The 15,946-nt window shown below is 45.4% G+C and overlaps 1 protein-coding gene across 2 annotated transcripts in view; it reads left to right on the top strand.

Annotated features, from left to right (window-relative positions):
* Window positions 1-15,946, top strand: part of LOC140429753 (SH2 domain-containing adapter protein B-like) — a 199,460-nt gene that overhangs the window by 111,791 nt on the left and 71,723 nt on the right. For both annotated transcript variants that reach the window (XM_072517125.1, XM_072517126.1), the window contains exon 4: window positions 12,869-13,022. In XM_072517125.1, coding sequence (XP_072373226.1) covers window positions 12,869-13,022 — 154 coding nt within the window. The remainder of the gene's footprint in view (window positions 1-12,868; window positions 13,023-15,946) is intronic.

Here is a 15,946-nt window from a genome sequence, read left to right as displayed (position 1 = left end):
GTAGATGTCTGTTACTCTCCTCCTCGTCTGAGCAGATCCTGTGTATACTGAGGGCTTGTCTACAGCAGACAAAGGAGGGCCACCGTCATACAGAACGGACTATTGCAAAGAAGTGTACCGACAACTTAACAACCAGGAACACTACAGACAGTTAGCCACAGAACCGACCAACGAACACACCTGCCAACTCGACAGACTGATCAAGACCTTGGATCCAGACTTTCAGAGCACCCTACGTGCTTTCATCCCACGTACTCCCCACGTTGGAAATCTCTACTGCCTCCTGAAAATACACAAGGCCAACACCAGGCCGTCCTATCGTATCAGGCAATTTGACCCTGTGTGAGAACCTCTCTGGCTATCAAGGGCATCTTGAAACCCATTGTACAAGGAACGCCCAGCTTCTGTCGAGACACAACAGACTTCCGACAGAAACTCAGCACCCATGGATCAGTTGAATCAGGAACATTCCTAGTCACAATGGACGTCTCGGCACTCTACACCGGCATCCCCCATGACGACGGCATTGCTGCAACAGCCTCAGTACTCAACACCGACAACTGCCAATCTCCAGATGCAATTCTGCAACACATTCGCTTCAATCTGGATCACAACATCTTCGCCTTCGACAACAAGCTCTTCATCCAGACGCAAGGAACAGCCATGGGGACCAAATTTGCACTTCAATATGCCAACATTTTCATGCACAAGTTTGAACAAGACCTCCTCACCGTACAGGACCTTCAACCGACGTTATACACCAAATACATAGAACATAGAACCTAGAACGATACAGTGCAGTACAGGCCCTTCGGCCCACGATGTTGCACCGACATGGGAAGTCAAAAAATAAAAGCCATCTAACCTACACTATGCCATTATCATCCATATGCTTATCCAATAAACTTTTAAATGCCCTCAATGTTGGCGAGTTCACTACTATTGCAGGTAGGGCATTCCACGGCCTCACCACTCTTTGCGTAACGAACCTACCTCTGACCTCTGTCCTATATCTATTACCCCTCAGTTTAAGGCTATGTCCCCTCGTGCTAGTCATTTCCATCCGCGGGAGAAGGCTCTCACTGTCCACCCTATCCAACCCCCTGATCATTTTGTATGCCTCTATTAAGTCTCCTCTTAACCTTCTTCTCTCCAACGAAAACAACCTCAAGTCCATCAGCCTTTCCTCATAAGATTTTCCCTCCATACCAGTCAACATACTGGTAAATCTCCTCTGCACCCGCTCCAAATCTTCCACGTCCTTCCTAAAATGAGGTGACCAGAACTGCACGCAATACTCCAAATACGGCCGTACCAGAGTTTTGTACAGCTGCAACATGACCTCATGACTCCGGAACTCAATCCCTCTACCAATAAAGGCCAACACACCATAGGCCTTCTTCACAACCCTATCAACCTGGGTGGCAACTTTCAGGGATCTATGTACATGGACACCTAGATCCCTCTGCTCATCCACACTTCCAAGAACTTTACCATTAGCCAAATATTCCGCATTCCTGTTATTCCTTCCAAAGTGAATCACCTCACACTTCTCTACATTAAACTCCATTTGCCACCTCTCAGCCCAGCTCTGCAGCTTATCTATGTCCCTCTGTAACCTGCTACATCCTTCCGCACTGTCGACAACACCACCGACTTTAGTGTCGTCTGCAAATCTACTCCCCCACCCTTCTGCGCCCTCCTCTAGGTCATTTATAAAAATGACAAACAGCAACGACCCCAGAACAGATCCTTGTGGTACGCCACTTGTAACTGAACTCCATTCTGAACATTTCCCATCAACCACCACCCTCTGTCGTTCAGCCAGCCAATTTCTGATCCACATCTCTAAATCACCCTCAATCCCCAGCCTCCGTATTTTCTGCAATAGCCTATTGTGGGGAACCTTATCAAACGCTTTACTGAAATCCATATACACCACATCAACTGCTCTACCCTCGTAAATGCCTCAATGGCATTTTTTTCCTTTGAACCTATGGCGAAGAATCACAGAAACGACTACCCGATGATATCAATAAGTTCCATCCCACCATCAGACTCACCATGGACTTCTCTCCAAAATCGGTTGCATTCTTGGACACACTCCTCTCCATCAAGGACGGTCACCTCAGCACTTCGCTTTACCGCAAGCCCACAGATAACGTCACCTTGCTCCACTTCTCCAGCTTCCACCCTAAACACATTAAAGAAACCATCCCCTATGGACAAGCCCTCCGTATATACAGGATCTGCTCGGACGAGGAGGAGCGTAACAGACACATACAGACTCTGAAAGATGCCCTCGTACAAACGGGATATGGCGCTCGACTCATCGATCGACAGTTCCAACGCGCCACAGCAAAAAACTGCACCGACCTCCTCAGAAGACAAACCCGGGACACAACCGACAGTACATCCTTCATGGTCCAGTACTTACCGAGAGCGGAGAAATTACGCCATCTTCTTCGCAGCCTTCAACACGTCATTGATGACGATGAACATCTTGCAAAGCTCATCCCCACACCCACAGTACTTGCCTTCAAACAACCACGCAACCTCAAACGAACCATTGTTTGCAGCAAACTACCCAGCCTTCAAAACAGTGACCATGACACCACACAACCCTGCCATGGCAATTTCTGCAAGACATGCCAGATCATTGACATGGGTACTACCATTAAACGTGAGAACACCATTCACCAGGTGCGTGGTACATACTCGTGCGACTGCCAATGGCTACCTCATACGCTGCAGGAAGGCATGCCCCGAAGCATGGTACATTGGCGAGACCATGCAGACGCTGCGACAACGGATGAACGGACATCGTGCATCAATCACCAGGCAGGAATGTTCCTTTCCAGTCGGAGAACACTTCAGCAGTCAAGGGCATTCAGCTTCTGATCTCCGGGTAAGTGTTCTCCAGGTAAGCGTTCTCCAAGGCGGCCTTCAGGCCACACGACAAGGTAAAATCGGCGAGCAGAAACTTACAGCCAAGTTCCGCACACATGAGTACGGCCTCAACTGGGACCTTGCACTAATGTCGCGTTACATTCATCCCCCGCCATCTGGCCTGGGCTTGCGAAATCATAGGATCATAGAAATAGTGCAGAAAAGATTTACTAGGATGTTGCCGGGACTTGATGGTTTGAGTTATAAGGAGAGGTTGGATAGACTGGGACTTTTTTCCCTGGAGTGTTGGAGGCTTGGGGGTGATCTTATAGAGGTCTATAAAATAATGAGGGGCATAGATAAGGTAGATAGTCAACATCTTTTCCCAAAGGTAGGGGAGTCTAAAACTAGAGGGCATAGGTTTAAGGTGAGAGGGGAGAGATTCAGAAGGGCCCAGAGGGGCAATTTCTTCACTCAGAGGGTAGTGAGTGTCTGGAATGGGCTGCCAGAGGTAGTAGTAGAGGCGGGTAGAATTGTGTCTTTTAAAAAGCATTTAGATAGTTACATGGGTAAGATGGGTATAGAGGGTTATGGGCCAAATGCGGGCAACTGGGACTAGCTTAATGGTAAAAACTGGGTGGCATGGACTGGTTGGGCTGAAGGGCCTGTTTCCATGCTGTAAACTTCTATGATTCTATGAAATCCTACTAACTGCCATGGCTTGAGACAATTCACACTTCTTTAATGTTGGGTACTCCTCTCTCTGAATATGTAAAGACTTAATAACCTGCAAATGCTCACATTCAAAGCATTGTCTTGCATCTTTGACTTTGTATGTATATGTGTTTCTGGAACATACCTCTTCATTCACCTGAGGAAGGAGCAGTACTCCGAAAGCTAGTGTTTGAAACAAACCTGTTGGACTTTAACCTGGTGTTGTAAGACTTCTTACAATGTGAATAATCACCAACATGGAACATGAATCAATAGTAGGGTATTATGAACAGGAGCAGTCTATTCAGAGCGAAGAGCGAGGAACAGTACAGCACAGGAACAGGCAATCCGGCCCTCCAAGCCTGTGCCTGTCTAAACTAAACCCTTTTGCACTTCCGGGGTCCGTATCCCTCTATTCCCATCCTATTGATGTGTTCGTCAAGATGCCTCTTACTATTCCCATACCCCTTTGTCTCATTGATATTTAGAAATCTGTCAATCTCTGCTTTAAACGTTCTCCCCGTGTCTGCGTGGGTTTCTTCCGGGTGCTCCGGTTTCCTCCCACAGTCCAAAGACATGCAGGTTAGGTGGATTGGCTATGCTAAATTACCCTTAGTGACCAAAAAGGTTAGGGGGGGTTATTGGGTTACGGGGATAGGGTGGAAGTGAGGGCTTAAGTGGGTCAGTGCAGACTCGATGGGCCGAATGGCCTCCTTCTGCACTGTAAATTCTATGTTCTAAACATACTCAATAAATAATTCCAAAGATTAACACCCTGTGAGGAAATCTATTTCTCCTCATCTCTGTCCAAAGAGGCTTTCCCCTTATTTTGAGATTGTGTCCCTCGGTTCTAGTAACCCAACCAGGGGAACCATCTTGCCTGTCTGACCTTTTAGATATTTTGTAGGTTTCAATCAGATCATCTCTCACTCTTTAAAATTCTAGAGAATGCATGCCCAATTTCCCCAATTTTGTATTTGTAAGGCAGTTCCGTAATCCTGGGAGCAATCTGGTGAATCTTCATTGTCTGTGGCAATAGTGCCACAGCACTGCTGCCACCTGGGTTCAATTCTAGTCTTGGGTGACCTCTGTATTGTGTTTGCACATTATCTCGTTTCTGTGTGGGTTTCCTCCCACAGTCCAAAGATGGCAGGTTAGGTGGATTGGCCATGTGAAACTGCCCCTTAGTGTCCAAAAGATGTTCAGGTTAGGTGAGGGGATGGGGTGGGGTAGTGGGCCTCGGTGGGGTGCTCTTTTGGAGGGTTGGTGCAAACTTGATGGGCCGAATGGCCTCCTTCTGCACTGGAGGGATTCGATGAACGTCCATTCTTGGGTAAGGAGACAAACTGCACGCACTACTCCAGGTGGGTCTAACCAAGGTTCTATACAATTGAAGCAAGACTTCACTACTCCTGTGCTCATGCCCTTTTTATAATAAAGGGGAATATTCCATTAGCCTTCCTAATTGCTTGCTGCATCTGCCTATCTGCTTTCAGTGAAGTATTGGTACCTTCGTCCATCTAAATTTTCTAACTCTTAACCATTGAAGAAATATGTTGCACATCTGTTCCTCCTACCAAAGTGGATAACCTCACTTTTCCCACATTATATTCCATCTGCCATGTTGTTGCCCATTAGCCACATCAGTCCAAATTTCCTTGAAGCCTCTTTGCATCTTGCTCACAACACAACTGTCACCTATCCTTCTGTCATCCACAAAATTGGAAATATTACATTTGGTCCCCACATCCAAATCAGAGATCTAGATTCTAAACTGCTGGGGCTCAAATACTGATTCTTGTTACACCTCACTAGTCACAGCAAAAATGAGAATATTTAGTTTTCTAGCTGTGAACCAATCCTTGATCCATACCATATGTATTACCTCTCTCCCATATAGAACATAGAACATAGAAAATACAGCACAGAACAGGCCCTTCGGCCCACGATGTTGTGCCGAACCTTTGTCCTAGATTAATCATAGATTATCATTGAATTTACAGTGCAGAAGGAGGCCATTCGGCCCTTTGAGTCTGCACCGGCTCTTGGAAAGAGCACCCTACCCAAACTCAACACCTTCACCCAACACCAAGGGCAATTTGGACATTAAGGGCAATTCATCATTGGCCAATTCACCTAACCCGCACATCTTTGGATTGTGGGAGGAAACCGGAGCACCCGGAGGAAACCCACGCAGACACTGGGAGGACGTGCAGACTCCGCACAGTCACTGACCCAAGCCGGAATCGAACCTGGGACCCTGGAGCTGTGAAGCAATTGTGCTATCCACAATGCTACCGTGCTGCCCTTGAGAACAAATAAATCTACACTATATCATTTAACCGTAATCCATGTACCTATCCAATAGCTGCTTGAAGGTCCCTAATGTTTCCGACTCAACTACTTCCACAGGCAGTGCATTCCATGCCCCCACTACTCTCTGGGTAAAGAACGTACCTCTGATATCCCTCCTATATCTTCCACCTTTCACCTTAAATTTATGTCCCCTTGTAATGGTTTGTTCCACCCGGGGAAAAAGTCTCTGACTGTCTACTCTATCTATTCCCCTGATCATCTTATAAACCTCTATCAAGTCGCCCCTCATCCTTCTCCGTTCTAATGAGAAAAGGCCTAGCACCCTCAACCTTTCCTCGTAAGACCTACTCTCCATTCCAGGCAACATCCTGGTAAATCTTCTTTGCACCTTTTCCAAAGCTTCCACATCCTTCCTAAAATGAGGTGACCAGAACTGTACACAGTACTCCAAATGTGGCCTTACCAAAGTTTTGTACAGCTGCATCATCACCTCACGGCTCTTAAATTCAATCCCTCTGTTAATGAACGCGAGCACACCATAGGCCTTCTTCACAGCTCTATCCACTTGAGTGGCAACTTTCAAAGATGTATGAACATAGACCCCAAGATCTCTTTAATTTTGCTTAAAAAAACCCTCCAGTGGGGCCTTTATCAAAAGCCTTCTGAAAATCCAAGTACACTATGTCCACTGGCTCCCTCAGATCAATTATGATAGTAAGATGCTCAAAAAGCTCCAACAGGGTCGTCAAACATGATTTCCCATTTATAAATCCCTGTTGACTGTTCCCAATCAGCTCATTATTATCTAAGATCTATTTATCACATCCTTTAGAATAAAATTTAGCATTTTGCCTATTACTGATGTCAGACTTCCCTATTTTCTCTCTCCCTTAAATAGTGGGTTGACATTTGGTCCCTTCCAATCTGCGGGAACCGTTCCAGAATCTACAGAATTTTGACGTTCAGTCCCATTACTTTCTCCAATACATTTTTCTTATAATACTAATTTATTTCAATTCCTCATTCACCCACGTCCCTTGCATTTCTATTTCTGGGTGATTTCTTGTATCTTCCTCAATGAAGACCGACACAAAGTAATCATTTCTTTTTGGGTTTGTGTGCATTAAAGTAATCAACTGGATTCTCCCCTGGCCTCTGCCAGCAGCGGAGTTCCTGATGTGGCAAAATTGACCCGTTTGCATCGTATTAACGGGTTAGGCACTGGATTCGCCAAGCCTGCGTGATTCTCTGGGCTGGGATTCATCTGGATGGAAATTGGTGCCGGTATTTCCTGCATGGAATGGTGGGACAAGGGAGTAACTTGCAATGCAAATCTTGCCCACCCCACCAGCCCCCACCCCACACTAGAAGCTCCGCCATTACAGAGACCCCCACCAGAAAACATCAAAAGCGTTTAAGTGCTCTCACTTCCTTGTTTTCTCTGCAGAAATGAAATTAAACAACCCAGACAGTTGGCTGTGTAAGCTGCCAGCCACAATTTCATAAAACCAATTTCCCATTGATAGGCATGAAAGCCTTGCAGATCAAAGATCTGAGGCGGTTTAACCCCAACTGATATGGTTTTCACTTCCTTGGCATTTACAGTGCTGTTTCCTTTACCTGAGCCAGCAGGCGTAGGGCACAGATGAGTTTTAAAGAAGTGTTTTGTTTATTGAAAGAAACTAGGTACTTTAAAGGAGCCAATCCACCTACCCGGCACATCTTTGGGTTGTGGAGGTGAGACCCACGCGCACTCAGGGAGAATGTGTAAACTCTACACGGACAGTGGCCCGAGGCCGGGATTGACCCCAGGTCCTCAGCAGCATGAGGTAGCACTGCTAACCACTGTGCCACCCTTAAAGCAATATTTTTCAATTGCCTCAGTCTGGACTGATCTCTAGCTTCCAGACAAGTATCTCCGTAATGGGGGCTGGATCTCTGAAAAGGTAGTTGTAATGGGGGGTCTCTGGTGGAGGTCTCTCTTATTGGGGGGGCTTCAGGTGGGAGTCCCTCAAACCTTCATAATTTACCTTGCTCAAATTCAATACCCTGGCTCCAGATTGAACTACCCCTCTTTCATTCATTTATGGTTACTTATCCCTAAATGTTATTTACAACAATATTATTAATTGGACCTTTCTCATTAGATCATACTTAAAATAGCCTGTTCTCTAGTCAGTTTCCCTTAATACCAATCAAAAAAGCCATCAGTTACACATTCCAAAAACTCATTCTCCACAGCATTAGTGCTCATTAGATTTATCCAGTTTAAATGCAGATTGAAGTCACTTTGATAACCCATGTTACGTTCTTCTCTAATCTCCTGACTTAATGCTATGCCCCACACTTCCGCCACTGTTTGCCGGCCTATAAAGGACTCCTACCAATGTTTTCTATTGCTTGCTGTTTCTTAGCTGCACCTACACAGATTCCACATTTTGTTCTTCCGATCTAATGTACTGTTGTTAACATCAGCACAGCACTTTTTCTCTGCCTGTCCTTCCAAAATGTTTATTACCATGGATATTCAGTTCCCAGTCTTGGGCACCTTGTAACCACAGAAATGAGATCATTTAAATTTAAATCTTCTATTTTGTTCTGAATGTTGCGTGCATTCCGGTAGATTACTCCTAACATTGTCTTTTAAACATTTGCTTGCCTTTGTTTTGCCTGCCTTTGACTTTTGCTTACTACTTTTCTACTTGCTATCAGCAGCTTTATTTGTTTCTAATTTGAGCAACCTGACAAGCTTGTTTAAACCCTCCCCAACAGCACTAGCATATCTGTCTGCAAGGATATTAGTCCAGATCTTGTGAAGGTGTAACCCATCCAGCTTTTCCCCACCTGCCCCAAAACCAATCCCAATGCCACAGGAATCTGATGCTCTCCCTCCTGCACTAATGCAGCTGGAGCTCAAAATTGGGCTTCCTGCTGGCATAAAATGACAGCGGATTTTCCTCTTCTGCCCACCTTGGCAGGTCATGTTTCCCATCAGAGGCTAGTGTGAAACCAATTTGCAACCCACAAATGGGATGCAGGTGAAGGCCCGATTGGACTGCCGCGCCCCCACCCCACCCCCCCAGCCATACCTCGTTCCATAAGTGAGAAATCATGTTGGTCCAGAAGACGTTGGGACCAACACTGGAAGTCAACATTTATCTGAAGAAGGACTCTGGCAGCTCAGAGATGAGGAGAAGATGGAGGTCTCCAATGACCAGACCCTGGAACACAATATACAGCATTGGGTGGATGGAGCATTAACCATGTGAATCTTCACTGTGCAGCATCTCCAAGAAGTTGCTGTTCTTGGTACCTTTAGTCGGCGAGGGTCTGTGCTGAGGTTGGGGGTGTGGTAGGTGCAGGGGATGGAAATTAGATAGGATTGACAGGAATGAAGAGGTGGGGTGGGGTTAGGCCAAGATGGGGCGGAGAGATTTGGGATGGTAGGGGAATGATTCAGTAGGGATCATGCAATGTGTGAGCTGGTTCAGAACAGAGGGCTGGGAAGGGCTGTGTTGGAATGTGAGCGGTGTAGCTTGTGTGCGCAGGTCTGGACAGGCATGGGGCGATGCAGAGAGTAAAGTGGTTCAGAGGGAGGGGTCAGTGGGGTTAGTGGTGGATTCCTGGGGTGGCATACTGAGGGTACAGATGGTCGGAGGGGATGTTGACTGTTAAAGACAACAGTGGGAATCGGGAGGATGGGGTGCAGCAATGTTTAGTGAATGAGTGCAGAGGGTTGTTGGAAGGGTTACAGCATGTGACATGGATTTGCGGTTCGGCGATGAGGGGGACATGTCTATCATTATGGGGTGGGATTTCCAGGAAGTAACGGTATCTCTACATTTACCTGGATGGAACGGATGTTGATGCAGAAGTTTTATGGGGAGCTCAAAAGTGTTTCCTGGGGGCGGTCAATTATTATTTGGCGGGGGGGGGGGGGGCAGGTGCGGTGGGGGAGGTGTTAGACTCTACTTTAAATGTTACTATCACATTGCTGCTCACAGCAATGCAGAGCTTCATGATAGAGATCTCAAGAATTGTTGCATCGGGGTGGGTGGAGATGCATGTCAGCTCCACTGTACAACTGAAGGGGAATCCCAGCGTGTAGAATTTCCAATATTTGGGCCTTGGGGCAGACGAGAAAGGCAAAGGCTCAGCATATGCAGGAGACTTCTTGCACATGGTTCAGAAGGGCCCTGACTCCCTGTACATGCATCAATCTGGCAGGCAAGAGCTTTCACTCGGAAGATAGTGGGGAAGGGATGGATGAGTTTACGGACAAATCAAAAAAAACACATCAAACACGATTAAAAGTGCAAGAGAATTATGTTTACAGCAGTGTGATATGTGTAACAATCATTGTGTACCTATGCAACCTCCTGTAAATTCAGACCTTATTAATTTTTATTTAGCACTTCTCTGAAGTGTAGTGGAGAAGGCAGCCAGCTGACCACTTTGTTTTGTTGTTTTGTTTGACCTTGGTAGCCATCTGGAGAGCGAAGGCCTGGAGGGCCCTGGCTTACTTTGACTGTTCTGCTGTGAGGTACCTGCTCCCTCTGCGGTCACAACGGGAGGATCCCATTGACGTGGTCCATGTAGGTACTTGTCCCAGCAGGCAAAACAAGAAAATAAATTTTGCAGAGGGAGTTTGAGGATTGAGGCACTAAATTACAACAATAGAACCTCCAAGGCTATAATCTCAAGATTATTACCTGAGCTGCATGCTAATTGGCATAGAGTACATAAAATTTGAGAGCTGCAAATGTGGCTCCAAACCTGGTGTGGGAGGAGTGGGCTTCAGTTCATGGGACACTGACATTAGTACAGGGGAAATGAGGGCTGTACCATTGGGATGCTGAGACCAGAATTGTTGCAAATTGCATATCTAGGTAAATAGGGAGGGTTTTAAACTAAATACAGGGAGGATGGTTCTGGAGAGAGGATACGTAGGCTTGCAAAGCAACAATTCTGCCATTTAGGTAGTGATACCTAGAGTGTGACAGGAAGGGACAGAGTGTACAAACATTAAGAAAAAGCATCAAATCAGACCAAAGGGGGTAAAGTGGTTTCAAAAAAAGCAAAATTACTGGTTCTTTACTTTACTGTGTAAAGCATTCAGCCCAAAACAAATGAATTAATGGCATAAATTAAAGTTAATCGGTATGATCTTATAAAACCTAGGAGCATGAGTAGGCTATCTGGCCCTTCGATTCTGCTCTGCCATTCAATATGATCGTGGCTGATCCTCCATCTCAATGCCATATCACTTTATATATATATATATTGAACAGCTGCAGCCCAAGCACTGGTCCCTGCGGTATCTTGCTAATCACTGCCAGCAACTCGGAAAAAGATCCATTTATTGCCACTTTCTGCTTCCTATGTGTCAACCGATTCTTGATCCATGCCAAAATATTACCCCATCCCATGTGCTTTAATTTTGCCGAATAACGTCATGTCTTATCAAAAGCCTTCTGAAGTCTAAAAACACCACATCTGCAGGTCACATATAACCTTTACGGAGATCTGGTTACAAGGACATCAAAGCTGGGAACTAAATATTCTGACTTTTTAGAAGGACAGGCAGGAAGGAAAAGACGGTTGGTTAGTCTTGTTAGAACGAGACGGAAGAAGTAGCAAGAAATGATCTTGAATCTGAAATTATGGATGGAGGGGCAAAATAACAAGGGAAACAAAGAGTAATCTATAGGTCCCCAAACTGTATTCATACTGTAGGATGGAGAATAAATCAGGAGGCAATGAAGGAATTTAAAAAAGACGATACATTAATCATGAGTGACTTTAATCTTCTTATAAATTTGGAAAATCAAATTGGCAGAGTTAGCCATGAGAAAGAAATCATAGTATATTCAGAACAATTTCCTGGAACAATATGTTGTGGATCCAACCAGGGATCAGGGTATTTTCAGTCTGGTAATGTGTAATAAGGCAGGTTTAATAAACAATCCGAGTAAAAGAGCTCCTCTGAAATAGTGACCATAACATGGCAGAATTTGGCATTCAGTTTGAAAGTGAAAACGTGGGTCAGAAACAACTGCGCTAAACTTAAATAAAATAATTGCAAACGGAATGAGGGCAGTATTGGCTGGAGTGGACAAGGAAAGGAGTTTGGCAAAAAAGATGGTTGATCAACAAAAGCAGATGTTTATGAAAATAGTTCATGACTCTCAAAGAAAATATATCCCAGTGAGGAAGAAGAAATCTAGAAAGGGAATAAATCGACGCTGGTTCACCAAGGGAGTTGCAGATAGTATTAACCTGAAACAAAACCATAAAATGTGGCAAAGATTAGTGGTAAACCAGAGAATTTGGAAAGTTTTAAAAAACAAAAAAAAGAGGGCGAAGACAAACTCTGGGTAAACTAGCAAGTAATATAAAAACAAACAGGAAGGGTTTCCTGTGAAGCACGGTAGCACAGTTGCTTCACAACTCCAGGGCCCCAGGTTCGATTCCCGGCTTGGATCAACGTCTGTGCGGAGTCTGCACGTTCTCCCCGTGGGTTTTCCTCCGGGAGCTCCGGTTTCCTCCCACAGTCATAAGATGCGCAGGTTATATGGATTGGCCATGCTAAATTGCCCTTAATGTCCAAAAAGGTTAGGTGGGGTTACTGGGTTACGGGGATAGGGTGGGCTTAAATTGACTGCTCTTTCCAAGAGCCGGTGCAGACTCGATGGGCTGAATGGCCTCCTTCTGCACTGTAAATTCTATTCTATTCTTTAAGTATATAGAAAGGAAGAGAGAACCCAAAGTGAACCTGCAGCCCTTAGAATGGCACTAGGGAAATAATAATGGCAAACCAGGAAATGGCAGAGAGGTTAAATAAGAATGTTACATTAGTCTTCACAGCAGAAGACTAAGCGAAAAGGAGAAGACATTTTAAAGTATGGTTTTTAAAGTATGGTTATTTTATCATCTTGCCTCCTTATAGCTCAGTTCAATGGAATTGAGAAAAGACAATCCTCTCCATTATGTGACAGACGCAGGCAACTGACGCCCCCAGATCTGATTAAAAATGGGGGTCTGGAGTTCTGTGAGATTATAGGAGAAAGAGTAAATCCAAACACACCACTGGAGAAACAAGTGTAAGTCAACGTTTTCTACTTCTGTGTTCTAAGCAGCCCATTGTGTGTTTTAACCTTCCGATCAGAGAGAATGATTCAGTGCACTAAAGATGCACTGCCTATATCTGCAAGGAGAGAAAATAACTTCTACTGTGGTACAGTATATTGTACTTGTAGAAATACAGTTAACATTTGACTCCAGTTATGCTGCCTGTGTTTCACCAGGGACGACACAGTGGCACAGTAGTTAAAACTGTTGCCTCATCGTGCCAGGGACCCAGGTTCAATTCCAACCTTGGGTAACTGTCTGTGTGTGGAGTTTGCACTTTCTCCCTGTGTAGGATCTCTTATTTTCCAATAAGAGTTGAAGTCCGGTGGTAGGTTTAGATTGAGTTAATTGAAAAACGTAGTTGGTACAAATTCAGATATAAAATAAAACAAAGGAGCAAAGAAAAACCCACCCCGCACTGAAGGTGAAACTTTCTTAAACATGTCCACTTTTGGTAACCCCCCCCCCCCCCCATTAGCTTAGTAATCCCGAGTTGTGAATCCTGATTGGCGCACCATCTATTTTATAGCAGCAATTTCTGTCTGTAGTTTGTGGACTACTGCTTAGCTTCTAATTGGCTTAGTGGCCTCTGCATTTTATGTCAGGCATTTATGACTTGCTGCCAGCTGTGCTTATATTGTCACATTTGCAGTTTGGTTTAAAAGCCGATGTGTCACTAGAAGATTTAATATTTCCCCACAGTGCCCGTTCTTCTAAAGGTTAAAAGATAATGAATCACTAAGAGCAAGCAAGCAGAAAGTAGAACAGAGGGATACATTCACAGATGCCTTTGATGGTCCCTTTGTTTAGGAACAGCCTTTAATGGGGCAAGCTGATACAATCCTTTAAATATAGGAAGCATGCCTATTAGGCAAGAGGGGACTCGGGAAGTCTTGAGAGGCATAACCTTAGGAGGGGCTTCAGTTCACAGCAGCACAATAAGAATGATAATGAAGAATAAGATCAAGTCTTGAACTAATGAGGTTCCCAAAGAGCCCAGCCATCCAGTTGCCAATTCCACAAGGTGGTGGATAGAGGTGGTTTGAGTATTTCTATCTCCTTTTGGATGTGCTCTGCCAAATTAGTAATTTCCTCAGAACTGTCCGGGATATAGGTGCAGCACTCGGGGGCCCTATCAGAGCACAAGTTCCTCCCTTTTCAGCAAGAGCGTAGTCAAGATCCATTTGGCTCTGCAGGGCCTCGGTACAAATGGGTACCATTTCTGCATTTATTTCAATTAGGACTTCAGAGGTATCATTGCCCTTTTTCAGGATGGATGCCAAGATGGATGCAGGGGCTGGTTTAGCGCTAGGCTAAATTGCTGGCTTTGAAAGCAGACCAAGGCAGGCCAGCAGCACGGTTCAATTCCCGTACCAGCCTCCCCGAACAGGCGCCGGAATGTGGCGACTCTGGGCTTTTCACAGTAACTTCATTTGTAGCCTACTTGTGACAATAAGTGATTTTCGTTTCATTTTCAAGTTAATGGACTCCCTTGCCAGTTTAGAGGTCCCATACCAAGGGATCAGGATGGAGAAAAATCCCATCCTCTGCCAGTGGGCGGTCCTCTGAGGGAGGTATAATGAGGGATAAAGAGAACAACATACCCCAAATAACAAGATTCTGTCCAAGAGCGTGGTAGCCAGGGATAGACCCTATGGTCTCGAGATAAAATAAGTACCATTTTGAGAGATGAAGCGGGCCACCACCTTGGCATATCAGCGCTCTGAGAAGTTGTTTCCGCTGGTAAGATTGTGACGGCCTGTTAATAGGGAGGCATCTTCTGACCCTCCCTTAATGATAATTTGCTCTTGTGATGGAATATATTTTGCTACCTTGCTCACGTCAAAATTGTGAATGCAATTACTGTGACCTACCTCTCTCTCCCCTGACTGGTTGCTAGTTAGGCATACGGATCCTCTCTGACTCAAGATGGTGGCACATTCGATTTGTGGGGTCATAAGTGAGTTGGTACCACCTCGAGAAAATGGTCAAAAGATAACCCACTGACTGCCATGTCTCAATGTCAGCAGTTACGTCGATCAGGTAGTATTCGGAGTTCCCCTAATACTGCACAGGACTATTGGTCGTGCCTGGGGCCACGGTATTCGTTCCTGATGATATTTGGCAAGTAATTGTGTCAAGAGTTTGGTTCATTTGTTCCACTTGCCCTGACAATTGTGGGTGATGAGGACAAGTCCCAGGTAATGGTTCGTAATCTATTGGCAGACAACACCTGTAAAGTGAGTTCCCTGGTCATGGTCAATGCTGGTCGGGGAATGTAATCTTACATAGGACCTTGGCCAGATGATTGGCTGTGGCCCTTCTAGTTAAGACATCTTCCACCCATCTTGAGAACTTGTCGACCATCACAAGGACGTCAGTGTATCCTTGACATGGAGGGATGGCGGGAGGGAGAGAAAGTCGACCTGCAAATCCTGGAATAATTCAGCAGGAGAGACTCCGTTGGGGCATTACGGTAGCACAGTGGTTAGCACAGTTGCTTCACAGCTCCAGGGTCCCAGGTTCGATTCCCGGCTTGGGTCACTGTCTGTGCAGAGTCTGCACGTTCTCCACGTGTCTGCATGGGCTTCCTCCGGGTGCTCCGGTTTCCTCCAACAGTCCAAAAATGTGAAGGTTAGGTGGATTGGCCATGCTAAATTGCCCTTAGTGTCCAAAAAGGTTAAGTGGGGTTACTGGGTTACGGGCACAGGTTGGAGGTGTGGGCATAAATTGGCTGCTCTTTCCAAGGGCCGGTACAGACTCGATGGGCCGAATGGCCTCCTTCTGCGCTGTAAAATCTATGAGTCTATGATTACCTTGATGGGTCAAGGGTTATTTTTCTGGCGGATCACACAGCGGTCTGCTACCAACTGGGTGTGTTTTTGAATCCCCGATC

Source organism: Scyliorhinus torazame, chromosome 9, assembly GCF_047496885.1.
Source record: "Scyliorhinus torazame isolate Kashiwa2021f chromosome 9, sScyTor2.1, whole genome shotgun sequence".
Taxonomy (NCBI): Eukaryota; Metazoa; Chordata; class Chondrichthyes; order Carcharhiniformes; family Scyliorhinidae; genus Scyliorhinus; species Scyliorhinus torazame.
The sequence above is the reverse complement of the archived record's forward strand: the minus strand, read 5'-3'. Positions and strand labels throughout refer to the sequence as shown.